At 39.9% G+C, this 20,303-nt stretch overlaps 1 protein-coding gene across 1 annotated transcript in view; it reads right to left on the minus strand.

Moving 5' to 3' along the window:
* Positions 1-4,291: 4,291 nt before the first annotated feature.
* The window catches only part of SHTN1 (shootin 1), a 66,227-nt gene continuing 50,215 nt past the window's right edge, over positions 4,292-20,303 (minus strand). Inside the window, exon 14 of the mRNA XM_052661023.1 lies at positions 4,292-4,502. Coding sequence (XP_052516983.1) covers positions 4,292-4,502 — 211 coding nt within the window. The remainder of the gene's footprint in view (positions 4,503-20,303) is intronic.

Consider the following 20,303-nt stretch of genomic DNA (forward strand, 5'->3'; position numbering starts at 1 on the left):
AGGGGTCATGACGCAGTAGAATAGTCCAATATTTTTGCCACCAACTCCACGCTCAGTTCAAACACCTCATACTTTACTAGTCAGAACATCTCTAAAAGCAAACATCTTTTACACTGGGAGCTTTCTCTGCCAGGAAAAGGTATACATCTTCTCTTTTTATCTTAAATATCCATGTAGAAAGCACACACACAGTTTTATAGCCAACCTCGAGCAAAACTGTGGGAGTTTCACATACTGTTTTAAGAGCCAAACAGCTTCCTCTAACTTTCCTACCCTCAAATCCATTTTCTCTGATTCCCACCTCTTTCTAAATTTTAATTCTTCATCTATCATTTATATCTCTGGGGAATCTCCTTAGAGCCTTTTTGGAATGAGTATAAATGAGAAAATAAATGAGTATAAATTCAGTAAACACTGAATTTATTCATTCAGTGAATGAATAAATACACTTAAAGCCATTAAATGCATAATTATTTTTATTATAGCATCTAGTAGGTGATTAAAAATGATACGACATATAGATTGTCTTTTCTGAAAGCTGGTTTTGGGGTGATCGAGGAGAGTCAAAACCAACCATATTCAAACACTGACCTGTAAATATAATAATATCCAGTGGCTTTATATGACTTAAATCCTCTGTTCAGTTACCATGTTTTCCCCCCAAATTACATAAATTGCTACATACTGACCTGTGAGAAAGTTGGCTAAGTTTAGATTTCTGGTGTAGTCTCTAAGTTTTTCTAAGCACACCAAGGACCTCTCCATTTGAAGAGTACTAACAGGGAGATGTAATGATCTTTTGGCAGAGCCAAGGCCTTCCTCTCAAAGCAGTGACTTAAAACAGGCTCCGCGGCAGGTTCGTTCAGAGCCCAAGGCAGGAGGGTTGGTTGGTATCACTCTTAAGTTGAAAGAGCTGTGTCACAGTGCATGATTGTGGTTGCCTTTCCTGATTCTTAGCAATAAACAATGGGTAAGTGTTCACATAGCCTCTGCACATGTACACCCCCCTGACACACACACGAAATATGGGAGGTCATGTGAGAGTATGCCCTGAAACTGTGATACAAATTATAACTGAATGAAGCCACAACAAAAATGTACAACTAAGTTAGTAACTGAATAACTAAATTAAATTAACCAAAGAGATGACTTATTACCTCAACCAAGTCAACCCTAATTTCAGTGCTGAGCACTCCCTATTCTCCTTGACCTCACTTGAGGCTTGGGGTCACCAAATGGACATTAGCATTTTAAGCTTCTGAGAGTGATAAGCACTGTTTCTATTTATATATTTTCTCTCTCTACACACGTTACAGGACATGTAATAGATATAAACCATATCACGGACCCAATGGACATGAGTTTGCGTAAACTCCAGGAGTTGGTGATGGACAGGGAGCCCTGGTGTGCTGCAGTTCATGGGGTCGCAAAGAGTCAGACCCGACTGAATGACTGAACTGAAGATATTACATATAAAGAGATGAAAGAAACTCATCATACCCTTTATTGGAAATGGCAGGGGGACTGGGGAATGTTAGTGCGTGGAAGAAACTTCAAATCCAGTCCTTAAGTAAGGGCTGCTTGATGACCTTCCTAAGGTCAATGATGATGAGAGATGTTTATCCATTCTCTACAACTTATTGCCACATAAGCTGAAGCTGTTCCATGATTAAATATGTATTGGAGTGTGTTGCCATTCTCTTCTCCAGGGGATCTTCTCAACCCAGGGATCAAACCTGTGTCTCATGCATTGCAGGCAGATTTTTTTACCATCCAGCCACCAGGGAAGCCCCTAAACATGTATGGTGTGCATTTATAAAAATCATCCAAGCCTTGTTTTTAACATTCTGTGAAACAGAGTATCATTTACCTGACAAATAACCTAAAAATAGCATGGAAGGATAATGAACAGTAATCTTTACCTGCCCTACTCCATTTCTAATAGACATTTTACTGTTAACAAAAAAGGTAAGGAAGGAGGAATTACTGGTGAGTAGTCTGAAGACAGTAAAGAATCCGCCTGCCATGTGGGAGACCCAGGTTTGATCCCTGGGTTGGGAAGATCCTCTGGAGAAGGAAATGGCAACCCACTTCATTATTCTTGCCTGGGAAATCTCATGGACAGAGGAGCCTGGCAGGCTACAGTCCACAGGGGTTGCAAAGAGTCAGACACAACTGAAGCTACATAGAGTCAGAGCCAAAACGTCCATTGTTTTTACTCAGGCCAATCAAGGTTGCGAGGTTTTAGCCCTGTTAACACCACAGGAATTTCCACAGGAATGACCAAGTGCTGAAACCAATGGACGTGAGTTTATATGAGACTAGCTCAACTACAAAAAGGTACTAGAATTAATTTTATCAAAGTAATTTTAAATACTTTGTGATCATGGTGAAGGAATAAGCAGCTCAGAAAAAGTAAGAACCCTTTCAGAATACCAATGACTAAATGTTGCCTGGTCCAGCTAACACATTTCGCCAGATGACTGACTCTTTACCCTGGAAAGGGTGTGTGATGAGAGATGGAATTACATATGTACAGAATTTTGAATTAGTAAATACCTTTAAGACATGCCAGCAGACTGACAATATACACAGGAATGGGGAAAGCAGGAAGAAACGTAGCGTAAAATTCCTCAAAAGAAATCATTTTGTGGATTATTAAAAATTACTAAACTTATCAAGTCTTATACAATGTTTTTATTAAAGGATGTCAAGTTTGGGGAAGTAAACGAAAAATATCAATAACCACAAGTGACCTTTAGTGGGAAACTATTGGTGCTTTTTAATAAATGTGCTGAGGAGAGTTCAAATCACAGCATAACAGACCTTATTTCAGTGAATTAATGCCATCTGTAATTTGTATATCATACAGCAGTATTGTTCAATCAGGGGAAGTCACAGTTGAAAAGCCTTACATTTTAATTCCCTATGAGTAAACTGATAAGTAACTGTAAAAACATCACTGGAAGAAACATGGAAACAGCCAAGCATAACGAACCTACAGAAGGATAATTATCTCCAAATTTAGGAAGCACATTTACCTGCCTAACCACCTTTTCAAGCCTATGTTTAGCATACGTGCAAAAATAAAATACAACTACTGCAATTATTACTATCATTTTCTTCCGCCCTTAGGTGAGAAACACCTGACAGCTTCATGCTGAGCTATGCTAACAAAACTAACCCTTTCACTTTCTTTAATAGTAAAATTACCATTACTGAATCATTGTCATAAGAAAATGCATTCAAGTACATTACCACTTATTTTAAATAAACACCAATTTTGAAACAATCAACTTTGAAAAGCTGCACAAGTCTTTTTTTTTTTAATCCCTGATTACATTTCTTTATTCACTGTGGTAGATGGAAACTTTGTATTTTTAGAGACTATCACCTAATTTCTTTACAAACAAAACAAAACAACAAACTTGTGTAATGTGAAACAGCAGTGAAGCAAGAAACTGTATGCTTGTCACTTATCTTCACTGTACGTAAGAACTGTGATAAAATATGGTATTTGTGCCACATGAGTACATGAGAAAACACAATTGACTCATAGCACTGAACACACTGCTTACCAAGATAATACTCTATTAAATTCAAGCTTTGGACTTCACCTCAATTCTGCATTCAGGCCACTAGAGCATTCCCTCCAAAGTCTTTGGGAGGCTTTGGACACAATCATCCCATAGTTAATAATGTGTGTAATTAACACTGAGTATGAGACTGCTAGCTTGACATCAGCTCCCGAAATTTTAAGCTTATCTCAGTATATCCTAGAAAGTAATTTGTATACCACAGTGCCTAACAATTTCCATGCTACTGAAATTTCTCCATCAAAAAAAAAAAAAGGAGCAGATACGCAAAACAGAAGCTTCTCTGGGTTTTTTTTTTAAATCACCTTATTAAGCTAGTCAGTTCTGTTTATCCAATTATACACAAGTGCTGCAACCTTTCATCATTACATTTGATTAGCGGTATGCACATTACCTAAGAAGATAACATCTGAATTTTTTGTTATCTTCTAAAAGAAGTCACATTTAATACAGTAATTAGAAAAAAATCTTATCCCTATAAACATTAAAAAAAAGCTACAAAGAATGTGTATTTTCCTAAATAGCTTACTTATATATTTATAGGTGAACTACTTACAAAAGTGACATCAGAAAAGAACCTATATTCTGAATACAGTGACAAGAACAGAATGTCTATAGCTCTTGCCAATACACCAAAACTAATCATGTGCTCATTACAAAAGGACTTCTGAACGTGCCAGCCTTCGGTTTACGGATTAGCAGTTGGAGCTGCTGGTGTCTCTCTCTCTCTGTTTGTATCCTGGTTTAGTTTCAACGTCATCATCCTTGTGTTGAGCTGGATCTTTCTCAGCGACCTGGGCTTTGGTTTGAGGTTCGTGTGTGGAAACAGGATCTAAAACTACAACCGGTTTGGCTTGTTTTCCACTGCCAATGTATTGTTTCCGGTATCCAGTGTTACTGGGAGGCCTAGGGGGTGAACAGTTAAACAAACAAACAAAAAATTAAAAGCAGAGAGAGAAAGCATTGATCTTTCCGTATTCCTGGATTCAGAGGAGCAAAAAACCCAAAACATTCTAAGTCTAATCAACATGCAAAAAGTGGTCTTTGAGGTGCCAACCATTAAAAAAAAAAAAAAGCTATTAGATTACATATTAGGAACACAAGGCCAGGAGAAAGGCGGAAAAAGTCAGAGCAATTAACTGCAGAAGTGTTAAAAAGCCAAAGGCACCTACCTGCTTAATCGCATACTCTGCTCATAGAAGCACAAAGCTCACAGGTCCTCTGCGCATACCGCCCCACTGCCTGCTGCCCCCGACTCCTGCCCCACCTCTGCTTAGCTGGAAGGAGGCAGCGAGTCCCTCCCGTGTATGCCCAGAGCACATGGAGTTGCAGACTCGCTCTGAGGAGACTGCGTGGAGGAGGGAAATAAATCACCACCACCCCCATGGGGCAGCTGAGAGACGTGCCAGCTGCTGCAGTTTGCTGGCAGGAACGATTCTGGTCAGACCTGGGGAGCAATGAGGGCGGATGGGAGAATCTAGAGAGTCAGCTGAAATGCCAAGTTACCACTTTTTCTAAAACGGAGAATCACATTTGAGAAATTTCTTATTGAATTTCAAATAGCAGTTTCTTTTTCCACCGAGGTTTCCTCTCTTCTCTTCTGATGTAAGAAGTTACTGCTTCTCCAGCTAAATAGGCAATAATTTCCTTGTGGAAATGGAGATGTCCTGAAATGCTCTTCTCTTGCCACGTGTCAGGAGATTAGGCTGTGGGCACCTAGTCCTCTCAGAAGACAGGACAGCAGCAACCATCTGAAGGGGCTGGACTGCTGATCTGATGCCTGGAGGTTGAGGGGTGTGTTGTAGGCAGGGCAGAGGCTCTTCAGAATTATCTGGTTTTCCTGGTGGTTGCTAGGATGTTAACCATGGCCCAGCACACCTCTGTCCCATGTCCACCTCTGGATGTCAGGATGAGTACTGACGAACTGCTGGCCAGGTCTCCCCACTGCTCTACTAGTCTCCCTGATCAGCTGATGTCTATTATTCCCTGACCCCTAGGTCAGACCTGCTGGTTGACACTCCCTTACTGCCTCACACTTCTCCCTTGTTGGGACTTACCATAGTTACAGTGAAATAACTGGTTGTTAAATGTCTGTCTCTTTAAGTAAAATGTAAGCATCCGTGAGTTGGACTGTTTAGCTTTGTTCATAGTTATACGCCAGTAGCCAGAGCAGACCCATTTGTGGGGTAAACAAATGAGCGAATACTAATGAACTACTGTGTGTGAAAGGCTCAGAACGAATGCTCAGAAACCAAGGCTTTTGTGTGAGCAGGTCTGGATACCTCTATTGTACAGCAAAAGCAACAAGAACAAATGATCAACTGTTGAGACAAAGTGGCCTGCACGAGCCAGCCACAGGTAACAAAACTCCAACCCAGGGACCACGGTTTTATCACCTAGCACTATGAGATCTGTCCAGATGTTTGAAAACCACTATAGGGCTTTCCAGTTATACTGTATGACTTGATTATCATCAATAAGTAACTAGCACATAACTGTCTTCTTTGGAGGAGTAAAAGCAGAGAGATGACCAGAGGCCTGAGAGGAAAGTTATGCTGTAGTGAGGACAGATTCCTTTATTTTTGCCTGAAGCTGGCAACACCCTTTTCATTAGCAGACAGCTCTGACACTGCCCACCTACTGTGGCCAGAGATCCACTTCTCAAGATATCTGTTACTGTGTTCTAGCAATCACCATGGGATGAATTTACCCCAGTGGTATCTGGCTTGACTTTCTCTGACCCAGGGAACACCTGAAAGCCCGAACCCATGGTCGGAGAAGCAGAACCACCATGAAAGGCATAAGGATTCATGACAGGTTAGACCTCAGGCAATGGAGAGAGCCAGTCAGGCAGTCTACGTGAGTCTGTGTATGATACTGGGCCTGAAATCAGCGCGTCATGCAGGTGAGAAGCAGCAAGGAGCGGAGGACAAACAAGAGCCCCATCTCTTTCACAATCCCCAATCCTGATGAGGCAGGCGAGCTTCAGGGTAAACCTGGAGCCCTTCCACATGGATTCACACATGCATCTGGCCCAAGATCTGGGGAAGCTAGAAGGGGAGATGGGGGCAGCCGTGCCACACGCCAACTAGGTGACAACGCGCATGAGCAGTAAAAGCACCTGCCCTACACACACTTTCAGAGCATTAAAAAAAAAAGAAAAGACTATTACGTCACTTCCACTTTCTAAATCTCATGCCAATTTCTCTTGTGGTGAAGCCTAACCTGGAAACAAATGGGTAAGAGAATTCAAGGGAATTCTTCAAAGTCACATAAAATCTGCCAGTCAAGTCCCCAGTCTGGTTCCGCGACACTGGGTCTAAGCCCACTGCTGGCTTAGACCAGATAAGCTGGCCAGTCTGCTCGACACATGCAATGGAGATATCAATCTCATTCCAGGTGAGCAATTTCCATCAACTCATACTGACCTTCATTCATCACTTTTGTAGAACTACCATGGATGTTTTCATGCCCACATGTGTCTGCAGGTGAAGGGGTGGTGAACGTATCCTAAAAATGCTTTCTTCATCAGCTGGAGGCTGAAAACTTCCAGGAGGTGCTCTTGGGGCTCCACAACAGCAACAAATGATGTTGACTCAACTGAAAGTTCAGAAACTCTGTATGGCCAGGCTGCAATTTTCCTGGAATCGTCTCAGTCCAGAGAATTGCTGTTCTTTCCTCAAGTAAGCTTCTCAATAATAGATTAACCTATTATTAAGTCACGTGTAGACTCCAATTTGAGAACTCCTTTGCTTATCACTGAGCTTGGCACAGTGGAAAACTTTGAATCCATGTGTTGAGAATCAGAGTTAACTAGTTTCTTAAAGATAACGACCACTGGCTTGGAATTCCAAAGGGCTGAAGCTAAAAGGGACTACGGCGATCATCTAGCCCAGCTGGTTCTTTTACAGATAAGGAAAATGAGGTTTGGAGAGGGGAGGGGCAAAACCTAAAACATACAGCTTATTGGTGGCAGAGCTAAGACAAGAATCAGAAGTTCCTATCTCCCTGTTCCTGATTCTCCCACAATATCACGTAACTTTTTACCAAAGGCATCTTCTAAAAACACGATGATGATGCCACAAGCTAATTCTGGTATGTTTACAGATTCTTTCTAAATCCTTGTTTTCACCTGCATCTTTCCGATCTATAAATATGAAATTCATCCTTTGGAGTTATCCCTTGTTTTTTTTTTTTGCCTTTGTGACTTAAACCTAGCTCTTCCTGGTTTGACATCATTAAGTCCATTCCTGGTTCCCACGGGGGAGCTGCCCAGGGCTCCTTCTGGAATAAGGGGCCTCATCGTACCTCCAGTCTGATCTTATAGGAAGAGCCAGAAAGCCCCACAGTGATGGTACCCAGAACCCAGGCTCCTGCGCTAGGCAGCCACGGTGGCAGGTTCTAGAAGGTTAAACTGAAGCTTCTCCCCAAGGTGAAAAATCCCAGGTGCTCAAACACAACAATCCAATAGGAACTGCAGTATACCATTGTTTGGTTCAGTTTTTCTACTTTAATTCATCTAAAAGCAATGATCCCAAATAAGGAATTAAAGTCAGTATTCTTAAAGAGGATGGCAGACCTTCTCCTGTAAGCTGCAAAATCTCCAAGCAAAGCTTAAATTTTAGAGCTGACATGAAGACTCAAATCATGGACTGTTCAGGCTGAGAGGGATTACTGACATGAACTAGTCCATCCTTCTCATTTGTCAGGTGAAGACACCAAAGAACAGTGAGTTAAATGCTTGTGTGGGCACACAATTTGTTAATAGGAGATAAGGATTAACATTGTGGCATCTTGACTTCCTGTCAAGTATTTTTTTTCTTACCACAACAGAGTAGCAGTGATTTTTTGATCCATTCAAATAGGTGTTTTTGTGAGTCATTTTCAATCATTTGTTAAGTGCTATTCCAAGACAAAAAGAAAAACCAGAAAGCAAAATAAAAGCTAGGAGAAAATATACTAATCTATGCCACTCTATGAAGCCTAATGCCCAAGTATTGGGCAGGCCAAAAAATTCATTCGGGTTTTCCCATAAAAGCTTATGGAAAAACCCAAATGAACTTTTTGGCCAACTCAACACTACTTGGTGGCCCTTTCAGAAAGCAGTTAGTTTTCCCTCCCTGCAAGAGGGCCAGAAGGTGAGGCCGGGGCAGATGGGGCCACTAGCTAGTAAAAGGGAAAACCTGACTCCAGCTGGTACTGGTACCAGAAGAATCAGAACAATTGCAAACGGTAATGCCCAAAATTGAACTTTATAATAAAGGGACTCAGTGATTTCTCAGACTGTGTTACAAGAGACGAAAGTGCAGCTTTCTAATTCTTAAAAAAGCACATCATTGTTTGCATTCAATGAAATTTCATTCAAAATCAACTTTCCACGTTCCAATTATATTCAACAACATTCTAGCTAACATTTCGGCTTCAATTCAAATTAACTAATGCCCCCAAAGAGCCCTAATAGACATGGTTCTGAGCTCAATTGAATACAATCAAAGCTCATGAAATGAAGGGGGTAAAATGCTTATTTCATGCAAATTTTGCATATCACTCAAGCTTAATTTTACTGATAATATAAAGGTGGGACATTTTGAACATTACAGTGAACGAAACTTTTAAGCGGCGAGAGTTATTTTATAAAATGCTACCTCTGAAAAGCTGATTGCCAAACAGTATAAAAACGGTTTGAGGCATAAATGCCAAGTTCATTTCTATTTCACTTCTGAGGTAACTATCTTTCAAATCGCAACAGCTGGACTATTTAACACAATCTGGTGAATCAAAGTATAGTTCTTCTCTGGTCTCCCAGTGGGACGCCTGCATTAGTTGGTGGCAGCCATCCAACAGATGACGCACAGCCGGACGGTCTGAACTCTGCTTCATTTACAATAAAAATGGGTAAAGCCGCAATCGTATTTACCACCTTCAAGGACAGAAAACGGAAAGATTTAAATGTGTCTTTATAAAGTAGTTTCCTGGGAAAACTTCAAAAAGGAAGTCAGTTTTATATTTTCCCTTGTGTAAAAATAAGAAGTCTTGCTGCCCGCCCCCACGCCAGCCCATCCCCAAGCCCCTTACAGAGTTGCTGCAGCAGTGAAGAGCAGTGGCATTGCAACCAGAGGAAGTTTTGTTTCTCTTAGACGTCCTGTCTTTCAGGGCATTTTCACACACTGGTTCAAAATCTCCCTGAATCGAGTTTCAAACAAGAGATGAAACTTTCTATATTATTGCTCATTCTACTACTTGTAAACATCGTGACGGTAAGAATGAAACTAATTCCTTTTGGCTTTGTGTACTTTTTGAAACTGCATTTAAGCTCAAAGAATAAATTAATTGGCCAATTTGGGTCAGCTTCTGTTTGAGGGGTAAATAGATATAGTTTTAAATTATGAAAGATAAATATAGTTAAGCAGCAGAATACTGCCACGCATGGTTGAAAATCTGACATCGCCTTCTGGATGCCAATTTGCCATCAGGATTAACAAGAATCCCTTTTTAACAGAGGTCAACAATGGCTGGGCAAAGACTTCTGTGTCCATGTTGAGCCAGTTTCTTTGGTGGAGTAACTGCAGCATAGCTTCTCAACGCACAGGTTATCTCCCAGACCACAGTGAACGCTACGAAGCCTTGTTCCAGTTCTTTTATTCCTCCAGTGTAAGCTGGGCTCTGCGCATTTATAGATTCCAAATACACTGGCCCAGGGAGGCCAGGAAACTGGACCATTCTCACCAGCAAAATCAATGATAAAGGATGAGCTAAGACTGATTGTAGCTCAGGCAAAGATTCTTTTCGTAAATGTGTATGACACTTTTGGGGGCTACTTATAAAGATTTTTGTAATTTTGTACAACTTAAGTCACCATGGACAATTCACTGAGATCTCAGCTATGAAATGTGAATGCTATCTAAAAAAGAAAATTTAAGGGACATAGTCTTCCACCAGAGCCACCATCTATAACATGGGCACCTCAAGAAAGCTGTCATGCACAAAATGTTTATATTTTCATTTGTAATTTTCAGAAAAATATTTTTAAAGTTTAAGAGGTTTTTCTTTATATTAAATACTTTATACTCTCTTTTAAGATGGTAAGTTGTGAAGAATTCAGTGTGCTACTTTTCATATAGTTATATGACAAAATATATATCAGATGAAAAGCATTTATCAGGTTTCAGAAGTTAAATCAATTTATCCTCAGATCTGAAACTACACTTAACTTTTAGCCAGAACTTCTATTTGAACAGATTTATGTCTCCACTACTCCACTATATAAAAATAACAGGAAACACAAATACGGCAGAGACTGCTAAGAGAGGTTTAAAATAAATGACAAAGCACCAAAAGCAATTTGGCTCTCCATGCCGAAACGATATACTTTACGCTAAGTTTCTAAAAATCATAGGTGTTGGCAACGGGAGGCAAATGTTACAAGGCAATTCATTCTTTGAGAGAACTGAGAATTGCTCAGCTGTATTTTTAACAGTTATTCTGAGATTTACTCAATAGAATTTTAGCACTGGGTATAACAGAGCCTCAACAATTAATCTGGAAGCATTTGCTGTCTGCGGAGCAACTCGGAACACCTGTGAGACAAAACCGACAGGCGGGTCTTCTGGGCAGCCCACAGGAAAACTCCTACGGAGGGGGCTGAGTGAGGCAATCTCAACTTCCAGAACATCCAGTTGTTCCGCTAATTTTGTTGTTAAAACTTAATTGTCCATGTGCAGGCACACACGGAGAACCTTTGTCGTAGTGCTTAGCTGAGCAGAGCTGTTTCCTGCAGTGTCCATACACAATTCAGGGGTACTAAGATTACAGTGGAGAGCACAGCAAATCCTTTAATTGTATAAGAGCATCAGATTAAGCAGTGACGTCCATGCGGTTCATTCTGCTAGCTAGTCATCTCTTCTCAGAAATAAACGTTTACTAAGTACACGGAAGGTGCCCTCCTTTCTCTGCTCTGCACCACACAAGCAAACACACACACACACACACAAGGAAAGAAAAGAGGTGGGAGGGGGGCGATGGGAGTAACAGGAAAAAAAAAAAATGCACTCTGTCCACCACAAGGACTAAAAGAACTTGGCTTTATTCTATCTGAACAAAATGTTGACTTGAAAGAAATAGCTGTATGACCAACCAAGTTAACTTCCAGGTGAGATCTGAGACAATTTTATGCCAAGCTTCCCTAAAAATGAGTTGAGAATCTTAATTTCTACTTGGCAACATATTTCAAAAGCTGAAATTCTACAGCTCCAATGCAAAAGAGCAATTTCATTTTTCTACATCAGTTTCACACTGGAAATAATGGGGAAAACCCTGAAGAGAGACTACTTAAAAGTCAATCAATCTTTTAATTCAAACCCAGAAATGGCAATTAGATTTTCTTTCATAGAAACATTTGACTGATTATATTAACCATCAGACATCTAAAATTTATCTTTTATCAACTATACTTTGGTAGTCAGTTAATGGCTCAAACAAGATGAACTCTCACAAAAATAAATCTGTGTGGGGCCAAAAGTCACATGTATTTAGAGATACCATAGATCTAGAAATTAAATGCAAATTGAAATAAAAATGGCTTCACTGGAAACGGTCATTTTTCTATTGAAACTGAAGTCCTGTAATTGCTACATTAGTTGTTTTTTCTTTTTTTAATTCTTCTATGGGGCACAGTGTGACCTGTTTTGACCTCCCAAACAAAAAAGGCAAGCTAGCCACCTGTCTGATGGTTAAAAAGGAAATTTTAAAAAGCCTGATAAAGCTTAGAGTTTGGGGGAGATCTGGGACTGAAGAGAAACATGATGAATTAGAGAAGTGTTAACTGGAAGGGTCTCTGGCAATTGTGGCTTAAAAGCATCTTTGAGAATGGCCAAGAGATGAGGATACAGCTACGAGATGACTGCAAATCACACCAATTACAACAGAAACTGGGTTCTCCCCTGTGAAACAAGGTTTTAGATATAACTGGATGAAATGAAAAATCATCCGTGAGGTTGACCACTTTAATTGTAACTGTCAGGAGGAAATTCACCTTTCTAAAAGTTATTAATAGAAAAAGTGAGCATAGATGAATAAAGCTCAGTACCGACAAGTAAGGCCACTTCTAAGATGAGACTGTTCAGAGACAAAAAGGCAAGATGGCGAAAACACAACAAACTCCTGGGCCTCTGCCTGATTGTGCTGCAGAACTCCTGTAATATCTGCTTACTTCTTTCTCCATGCTGCTGGCCCATTTGTCCTGCCTTTCTTTATAACTACCCATCTTTCTATATGTAAGAGATGTCCCAAAATATGATGACCAATGGACACTACAGCCCAAACTCAAAGGAGCTAACGGGGAACTGACCAAAGGCGGAACTGACTGACAGAGGTACAGCATGAAGTGGCTTCAACAGTGAAATTTATTTGGGGCTGTAGAACGTATGTTTTGAGAAAAGAGTATTCACAGTGATTCATCTTTGTATTATCACACTATCATTTAGTAAAACATCTTTCTAATCCAATGGTTACAGTCAGATATGTTCAAGGTACTTGACTTCTGGGAATGAACTAATCTTCAGCATGCTTGAAATGTCAATAAATTTAAAACTTTGTAAATGAAACTTGGGCTTCCCTAGTGGCTCAGTGATAAAGAGTCCTCCTGCCAGTGCAGGAGACGCAGGTTCAATCTCTGGGTCAGGAAGATCCCCGGGAGGAGAAAATGGTAATCTACTCCAATATTCTTGCCCAGAAAATCCCATGGTCAGAGGAGCCAGGCGGGTTACAGTTCATGGGGTCACAAAAGACTTGGATACAACTTGGATACAACAAATGAAATTTATGCCAAAGACTAAAGGAGCTAAGGCAGGTATTCTAATGTATTAATTTCCAAAGTTTACTTGTGAAGCATGCTCCTTTACTGGACATTTGACATGAAAAACATTAAAACAATTTCTTTCCAAATTCCTTTCCAGCAACTCTTTCAAGTCTTATTGCTAATTTAGATGGACTCTGCTTTTCAGAATTCTTGGTTTTACTGGGTAACATTTTCTTCCCATGGCAAAAGATATTTTAATTGTTTAGGTTAGCCTTGGGAAGAGGAAAGATAAAAGAGATTACACCATCTAAGAGTATGAAGGGTCAGAGGAGCAGGATGTGAGTAACATATGCCAAATGAACTACACTGCTTCCTATAGGGGAAACCTTATAGTCATTTTCTTCGCTTCCATTCCTAGAGCTCTGAATACACTCAATGAATATGCTGTCATTCAAAAGCATGGGCTTTGAAGTTAGAATGAAAAAGGTTCAAATAAAATCTGACCCAACTATCGAGTAGGAATAGAATTTGGGGGAAATTATTTATGCCACTAAAACTCAAGTTTTCTTATCTGTAAAATGGAGATAATGTCCAATCTGTACCTTTGGGAGAATCAAAGTAACACATGAAACTACTGGCTTAATAAATGTTAGTGAAACTTTAGTAACAACAACAAAACATCACAGAAGCAAATTCCAAAATTCTGAACCTCCAAATTGGAAACTGGCGCCATTACTCATAGCCTCCATCGGATATCTTATGCTGCGCTAAGTTGCTTCAGTTGTGTCCGACTCTCTCCAACCCTGTGGACTGTAGCCCACCAGGATCCTCTGTCTATGGGAGTCTCCAGGCAAGAATACTGGAGTGGCTTATCAGACCCTCCTCCAGGGGATCTTCCCCACACAGGGATTGGACCCACGTCTCTTATGTCTCCTGCATTGGCAGGTGGGTTCTTTACCACTGGTACTACCTGGAAAAGTCCATCAGACATCTTGCCTACAGCAGTTTAAGCACATTTCCTCTCTGATGAATGGTGCTATAATATGGATACATATAAATATATACTGATGAAGACTAATAGAAAACATTAACCTAAAAACAGGTGCAACATATACAATGGAAGGTTATAAGCTTTCATTCCCAAATGTTTTCCCAATTCACTTCACTTATGTCAATCAAGAACATCAGGCTTTCCCATTCTGTTGATAATAGAGCTAACGTGTCTCACGGGATAAAATGGAAGACAACTTTACCCATACTTAGGTACTGTACTGCATTTTCTTACTTATTGCTCAATTTATGTTTGCTACTGAAATATTAATTTCCTAGCTACCCTTTAATCAATGCCCCAGAATATGTAAATTTGGAACCAGTCAACCTAACTAGAGTTAAAGAAACACGCTTTGATTTGTCTGTATTGCACAGTACTTTTCTGTACATGTGGTTGGATGTCATGGGTCTGAGTCACATTTTTTTAAAATGCATTTGTAATGGTGGCAAACTGATGGCTATTTCCAAATATTGAATCAGCTGGCAAAAGCCAAGTCATTTGGGAAGATGTTGAACATACAGTGGTGGTTAAAATAGATCATATAGTTTATTGACCAAAATGAACACTGACACTAATTCTCTTACAGGACTCGCTGAGTAGCACTAAAGCACTCTACTTCTCATCTACTTTTTCCACTCCAAATTAAATGGATAGGAAAGACCTTCCAATTTACTTCCTCTGTGGTCAGATATCTCTAGTCCAAGTAGGTCTAAAAGCATTTGGGGCAATAGTGACAGAGCTGGAATGAGTATCCTGGCCATGAAGGATAACAATCATTTCAATTGGGATTTATAAGTTCCCTTCCCTTGATATAGTTTGAAAATTTTAAATTTTCAAGAAATTATTTTACATTTCTAGGTTTGTGTGTGTTTTCTGTAAATCTATGTTTAGAGACATATTAGGAGTAGAAAACATGTGCTTAACTCTTTTCTTAACTTTGAACATTTTTATCAAGCAACCACATTTGTGAGGGATTATTGGGCTTCCCTGGTGACTAAGATGGTAAAGAATCTGCAATGCAGGAGACCCAGGTTCAATCCCTGGGTCTGAAAGATCCCCTAGAGAAGGGAATGGCTATCCACTCCAGTATTCTTGCCTGGAGAATTCCATGGACAGAGGAGCCTGGCGGGCTACATATAGTCCATGGGGTTGTGAAGAATCAAACATGACTGAGCGACTAACACTTTCACTCACTGGGGTTCTAGATCTGAAAGAGAATCTAGAGAGTACCTCAACTACTGGCCTCCATTTTAAACAAGAAAAACAAAAACAAAACGGAATAAGTTACATGATTTTCCCAAGAAAACTTGGCCCAGCCAATAACCCAGGTGTTCAGTATCTAGTGGAGAAGGAAATGGTAACCCACTCCAGTATTCTTGCCTGGAGAATCCCATGGACAGAGGAGCCTGGCAGGCTACAGGCCACGGGGTCGCAAAGAGTCAGACACGACTAAGCGACTTCACTTCTTCAGTATCTAAGCTTTCAACTCTAACTTTCGTCTCTGATCATCCAGTAATAGCCCAGCATTATAATTAAGATAAAAAAGGAATTTGTTGAAATACGTTTCATTATTATTTAATTTACATGACAACCCTACAAGGTTACCCTCATCATCCACGTGAGGAACCAGTCACTGGTTAAATAACTTGCCTGAGGCCATAAAGATAATATAGCTAGCAAACCCAAGATATCATTGTAGAGCTGGCATTCTGGAAACAATTCAAAGCTACTTGCCACCCCGAGCATATGTGAGAAAACACTGGTTTATGAACCTGACCACACTGTGCTTCCTTGTTACTCCTTGCCCACTGTACAGGCTTTTACTGATGAAAATACAAATCGTTCTTGTTCATTTGACCCTGTGCAACATTCAGTTTATTTCCAGGTACTGTGGCTATCAAGAATAATGAAAGTTATCTTTTTAAAATTCTGTAATTTGGAATTTTCCCTATTTTATATTGACCAACATGGCCATTGATTGGCTTGAATCAATGAGTCTTACTCTATTTTAACACGGTCAGTTTACTCTGGATCAGCTGCAGAGAGCGTGAGAGCAAAAATAAAGCTTATACTCTTCATCTGGTTGGCCAGCTCCTTACCTTTCATAGTATAAAGGGAGATTATAAACATAATTCCTGTCTGAACAATTACTAATCAGAATTAATGAAATTCAAATTCACTGTTAGATTTAAGATATTATTACCAGACAGTACATACTTATTGGGCTTCCAAGGTGGTGCTAGTGGTAAAGAACCTGCCTGCCAATGCAGGACACATTTCAGGTTTGATCCCTGGGTTGAGAAGATTCCCTGGAAGAGGACATGGCAACCCACTCCAGTATTCTTGCCTGGAGAATCTCATGGACAGAGGAACCTAGAGGGCTACAGTCCACAGCGTGACAAAGAGTTGGACACGACTGAAGCGACTTGGCACACACACACATACTTATTAGAAATAATTAAGAGGACACAGATATTCCTAAAGCTATTATTAAAGGAAAAATAGAAACAATTAGATTTCTCCAAGTCCCGATTATCTTCTTTTTCATTTTTCTTCAGAAAAACAAACAAAAAACCTTGCTTGTGCAGGCTGGTGACAAGAATGTTAATTAATTCTTACAACGAAGTATCAAAGGTGTCTCCTGCCATTTCCTAAGTCCCTAAGAAATAAACCCATGTATCTCTGTCTCTACAATTTACCAAACAGGACTTACTCAGTTATTTGGAACACACACATATAATTTTAGGGATTTATTAAAAGGAAAATAAACTTTCTGGGAAGAGCTTGATGCTACTTAATTTTCTGGATAAGTGAAGATCGTATGCAGAAAGCATCTATGTTTCTTCCTTCACTTTACAAGTAGTAAAGTAGTAGTTAGCAAACTTTCCTGTCCACTTGAGGCCAATCAAATGAGCACAGGCGAAACGTTCTTTTACAACTGGGCATTCTGCAGCCTCCGGTCACTCTATCTTGTATAGCTACAAAGATGCAAAGAAGTGAAAGTGAAGTTGCTCAGTCGTCCGACTCTTCGCAATCCCATGGACTGTAGCCTACCAGGCTCCTCCCTCCATGGGATTCTCCAGGCAAGAGTACTGGAGTGGGTTGCCATTTCCTTCTCCAGGGGATCTTCCCGACCCAGGGATCAAACCTGGGTCTCCCGCATTGCAGGCAGACACTTTAACCTCTGAGCCACCAGGGAAGCCCAAAGATACAGAAGACATGCAAAACCGAGCTCAACGTAAATGACTCCGGGGCATTTTTAAAAGGTTTCAAAAACCAAATAAGCAACCAAACAAACCAAAATATGTAATATTTGGGTACACATATATCTGTATATGTGGGACTGTTGAATAATGGGGTAATGTAGGTTAACTGAGTTGATATTCTGTTTCACTAATAAAAGAGTGTATTCATTCATTCATTTAGTCAGTAAGTATTTCCTGAGAGCCTACCATAAGGCAGGAGTTTCTCCAGGTGTTTGAAATATACGAGTAACAAAAAATTTCCTATCCTCCTGGAGTTCACATTCTAGGAGAGAAAGAGGAAAAAACAAGCATATATATATATATATATATACATACAAAGTATATAGTATGTTAAAGGTAACAGTTATGGGGAAAATGGAGTAGGATAAGGGTTTTTAACTGAAAATAAGAATTGCAGTTTAGAGGAGTTGAGTTACAGTTTTAAATAGGTGGTTAGCGTAGGTCTCACTGAAAAGTTGACATGTGAGCAAAGAAATGATGGAGGTAACATAGTGTAGCGACTGGAGGAAGGGCATCCCAGACAAAGGGAAGGAAAAGCAAAGAACTGGGGTAGAAGGAATGACACTAGGGCAGAGAGGCCAAAGTGGGGCTTGGAAGGAAGCATGAATGGCAGGGACTCGTGTGTATGTGTGTACATGTGCATACGTGTGCACAAAAAATAATGTTATGTATTAGAGGCTACTGTGATTGGTATCCTCCCTTGACCTTGACGCTGCTGAGCGACTGCCACTTTCACTTGACCTTGATTACCTGTCAAGAGACAATAAAGCCACTCACCTGAAATACACTACGGTGGAGTTGCCACAGCTCAAGATAATGGTGCCATTGTTTTTTTGTTTTTTAGTTGCTAAGTTGTGTCTGACTCTTTTGTGACCCCATGGACTGTAGCCTGCCAGGCTCCTCTGTCCAGGCAAGAATACTGGAGTGGATCGCCATTTCCTCCTTCTGATCTTCCTGACCCAGGGACTGAACCTGCTTCTCCTGCATGTCCTGAATTGCAGGTGGATTCTTTATAGCTGAGCCACCAGGGAAGCCCTTTAACTGCTGATCTCACTTCAAAGTGACAATTCAGATCTGTGAGGTAAGACAGTGTTGTTGCCTCTACCTTATGGCTAGTATAACAGAGTGAACCTATATAACAAAGTGAAACTATTGGTCAAAGCCAGCCAGAAATAACCCTTCCCATTCCTGGTAGCTAAACCACTTTCAGGAGATCCTGAGAAATCACATGGGTTTTTTACTTTTCAAGCTCGCATCCAACTACACTAAGTTAAACTTCTTTTACTCATTAAAAAGCTAGGTTTAAACACAAATGATTAGAAGTGCATCTGTTTGGGAAGTGAATAATTACCATGGACATACACAAGATACTTGGATTGATTTGGATGATTGTACTTAAGAAACACATTTTTCAGAAAGCCATTCTTCTTTGCTAAATGGCTGTCAATATGGAAATGCATGGCGTTGGTTATTTCAGCTAAAGCATGTCAAGAACTGAATAATCAAGCGTTAGGTTACAAAGTTTAAAAGTTAATACAGCAGCACTGAGTATTTGTATTAGTGCTTTAAGTAGATAAATTAAATTGAAACGTGTCTCTTAAGCAGTCATTGAACAAGCAAGATGAGAAATAAATTGAGCTTCACATAGGCCTTTATGGTGTCTAACAACTGTGTCTGTCAACACATGGATCCTTTTCACTGTCAATTCAGCACACATTTTGCAGACCTTGGGCCTGCAATTATTTCATTTCCTTTCTTGGAAATGTAATTTCCACTTACTTTTGGAGAATAAAAGGCAGACAAAAGGAGGAAGGAGTTGCAGTATTTTCTGATTAAGATTATCTGTGTAAAATGGTAAAGGAAAAAAAAAATCTATACACACACACACACACACTGAAGCATTTCTCAGAAACTAACTTGTCTCAGCCAAATTGCTTTTGTGTCTGGATATTGGTTCAAATGTAGCCAGACTGCTGATGTCAAATTAGGTGCTAAACAAATGTAATAGGAAAGATGAAGAATGAATATAGATCATCTTTCTGTTAGAACTGTTCAAATGACTCCCGTCAAAAGAAGGAAATGCATGACTGCAGGAGAAAATGTACTTTTAAACACAATGAAATTAGATAAAACTGTAAATCAGCAAAGAAGGTCATTCATTCCAAAAGAAGGGGAAAAAAAGTTAATAGTACCAATAAGAGAAATACAAGACTGGAAGAAAATACCCACTGGCAAAAATAGATCTAAACTGAATTTCAACTTCATTTGTCCAGGCTTCGCCTTAAAACTAAGACAGGTAGAGTTACCAAAAAAGGGGGGTTCTTTCTTTCCTGATAGAACAGGAAATCAGAGGTTTAATTAACCGTGATTACAATATTCGCTGATCTGATTTGTCTCACCTCTTCCTTTTCTTTGTGTGACAAACCAGCTGACATCCTGGTAAGAGAACTAAAGCAAAACTAGACTAATTTCAAAAAGAGCTTGCCATTGTTATAAAACAAATTGATCTTCCACCAGAACTGTCTGAAACACATTCAATAGCAGGATTAACTCTTTACCAATCAAAGTGCCACTTTCGAGCCAGGTAACTCTTT

The sequence above is a fragment of the Budorcas taxicolor genome, chromosome 23 (assembly GCF_023091745.1).
Source record: "Budorcas taxicolor isolate Tak-1 chromosome 23, Takin1.1, whole genome shotgun sequence".
In the NCBI taxonomy this organism is placed as follows: Eukaryota; Metazoa; Chordata; class Mammalia; order Artiodactyla; family Bovidae; genus Budorcas; species Budorcas taxicolor.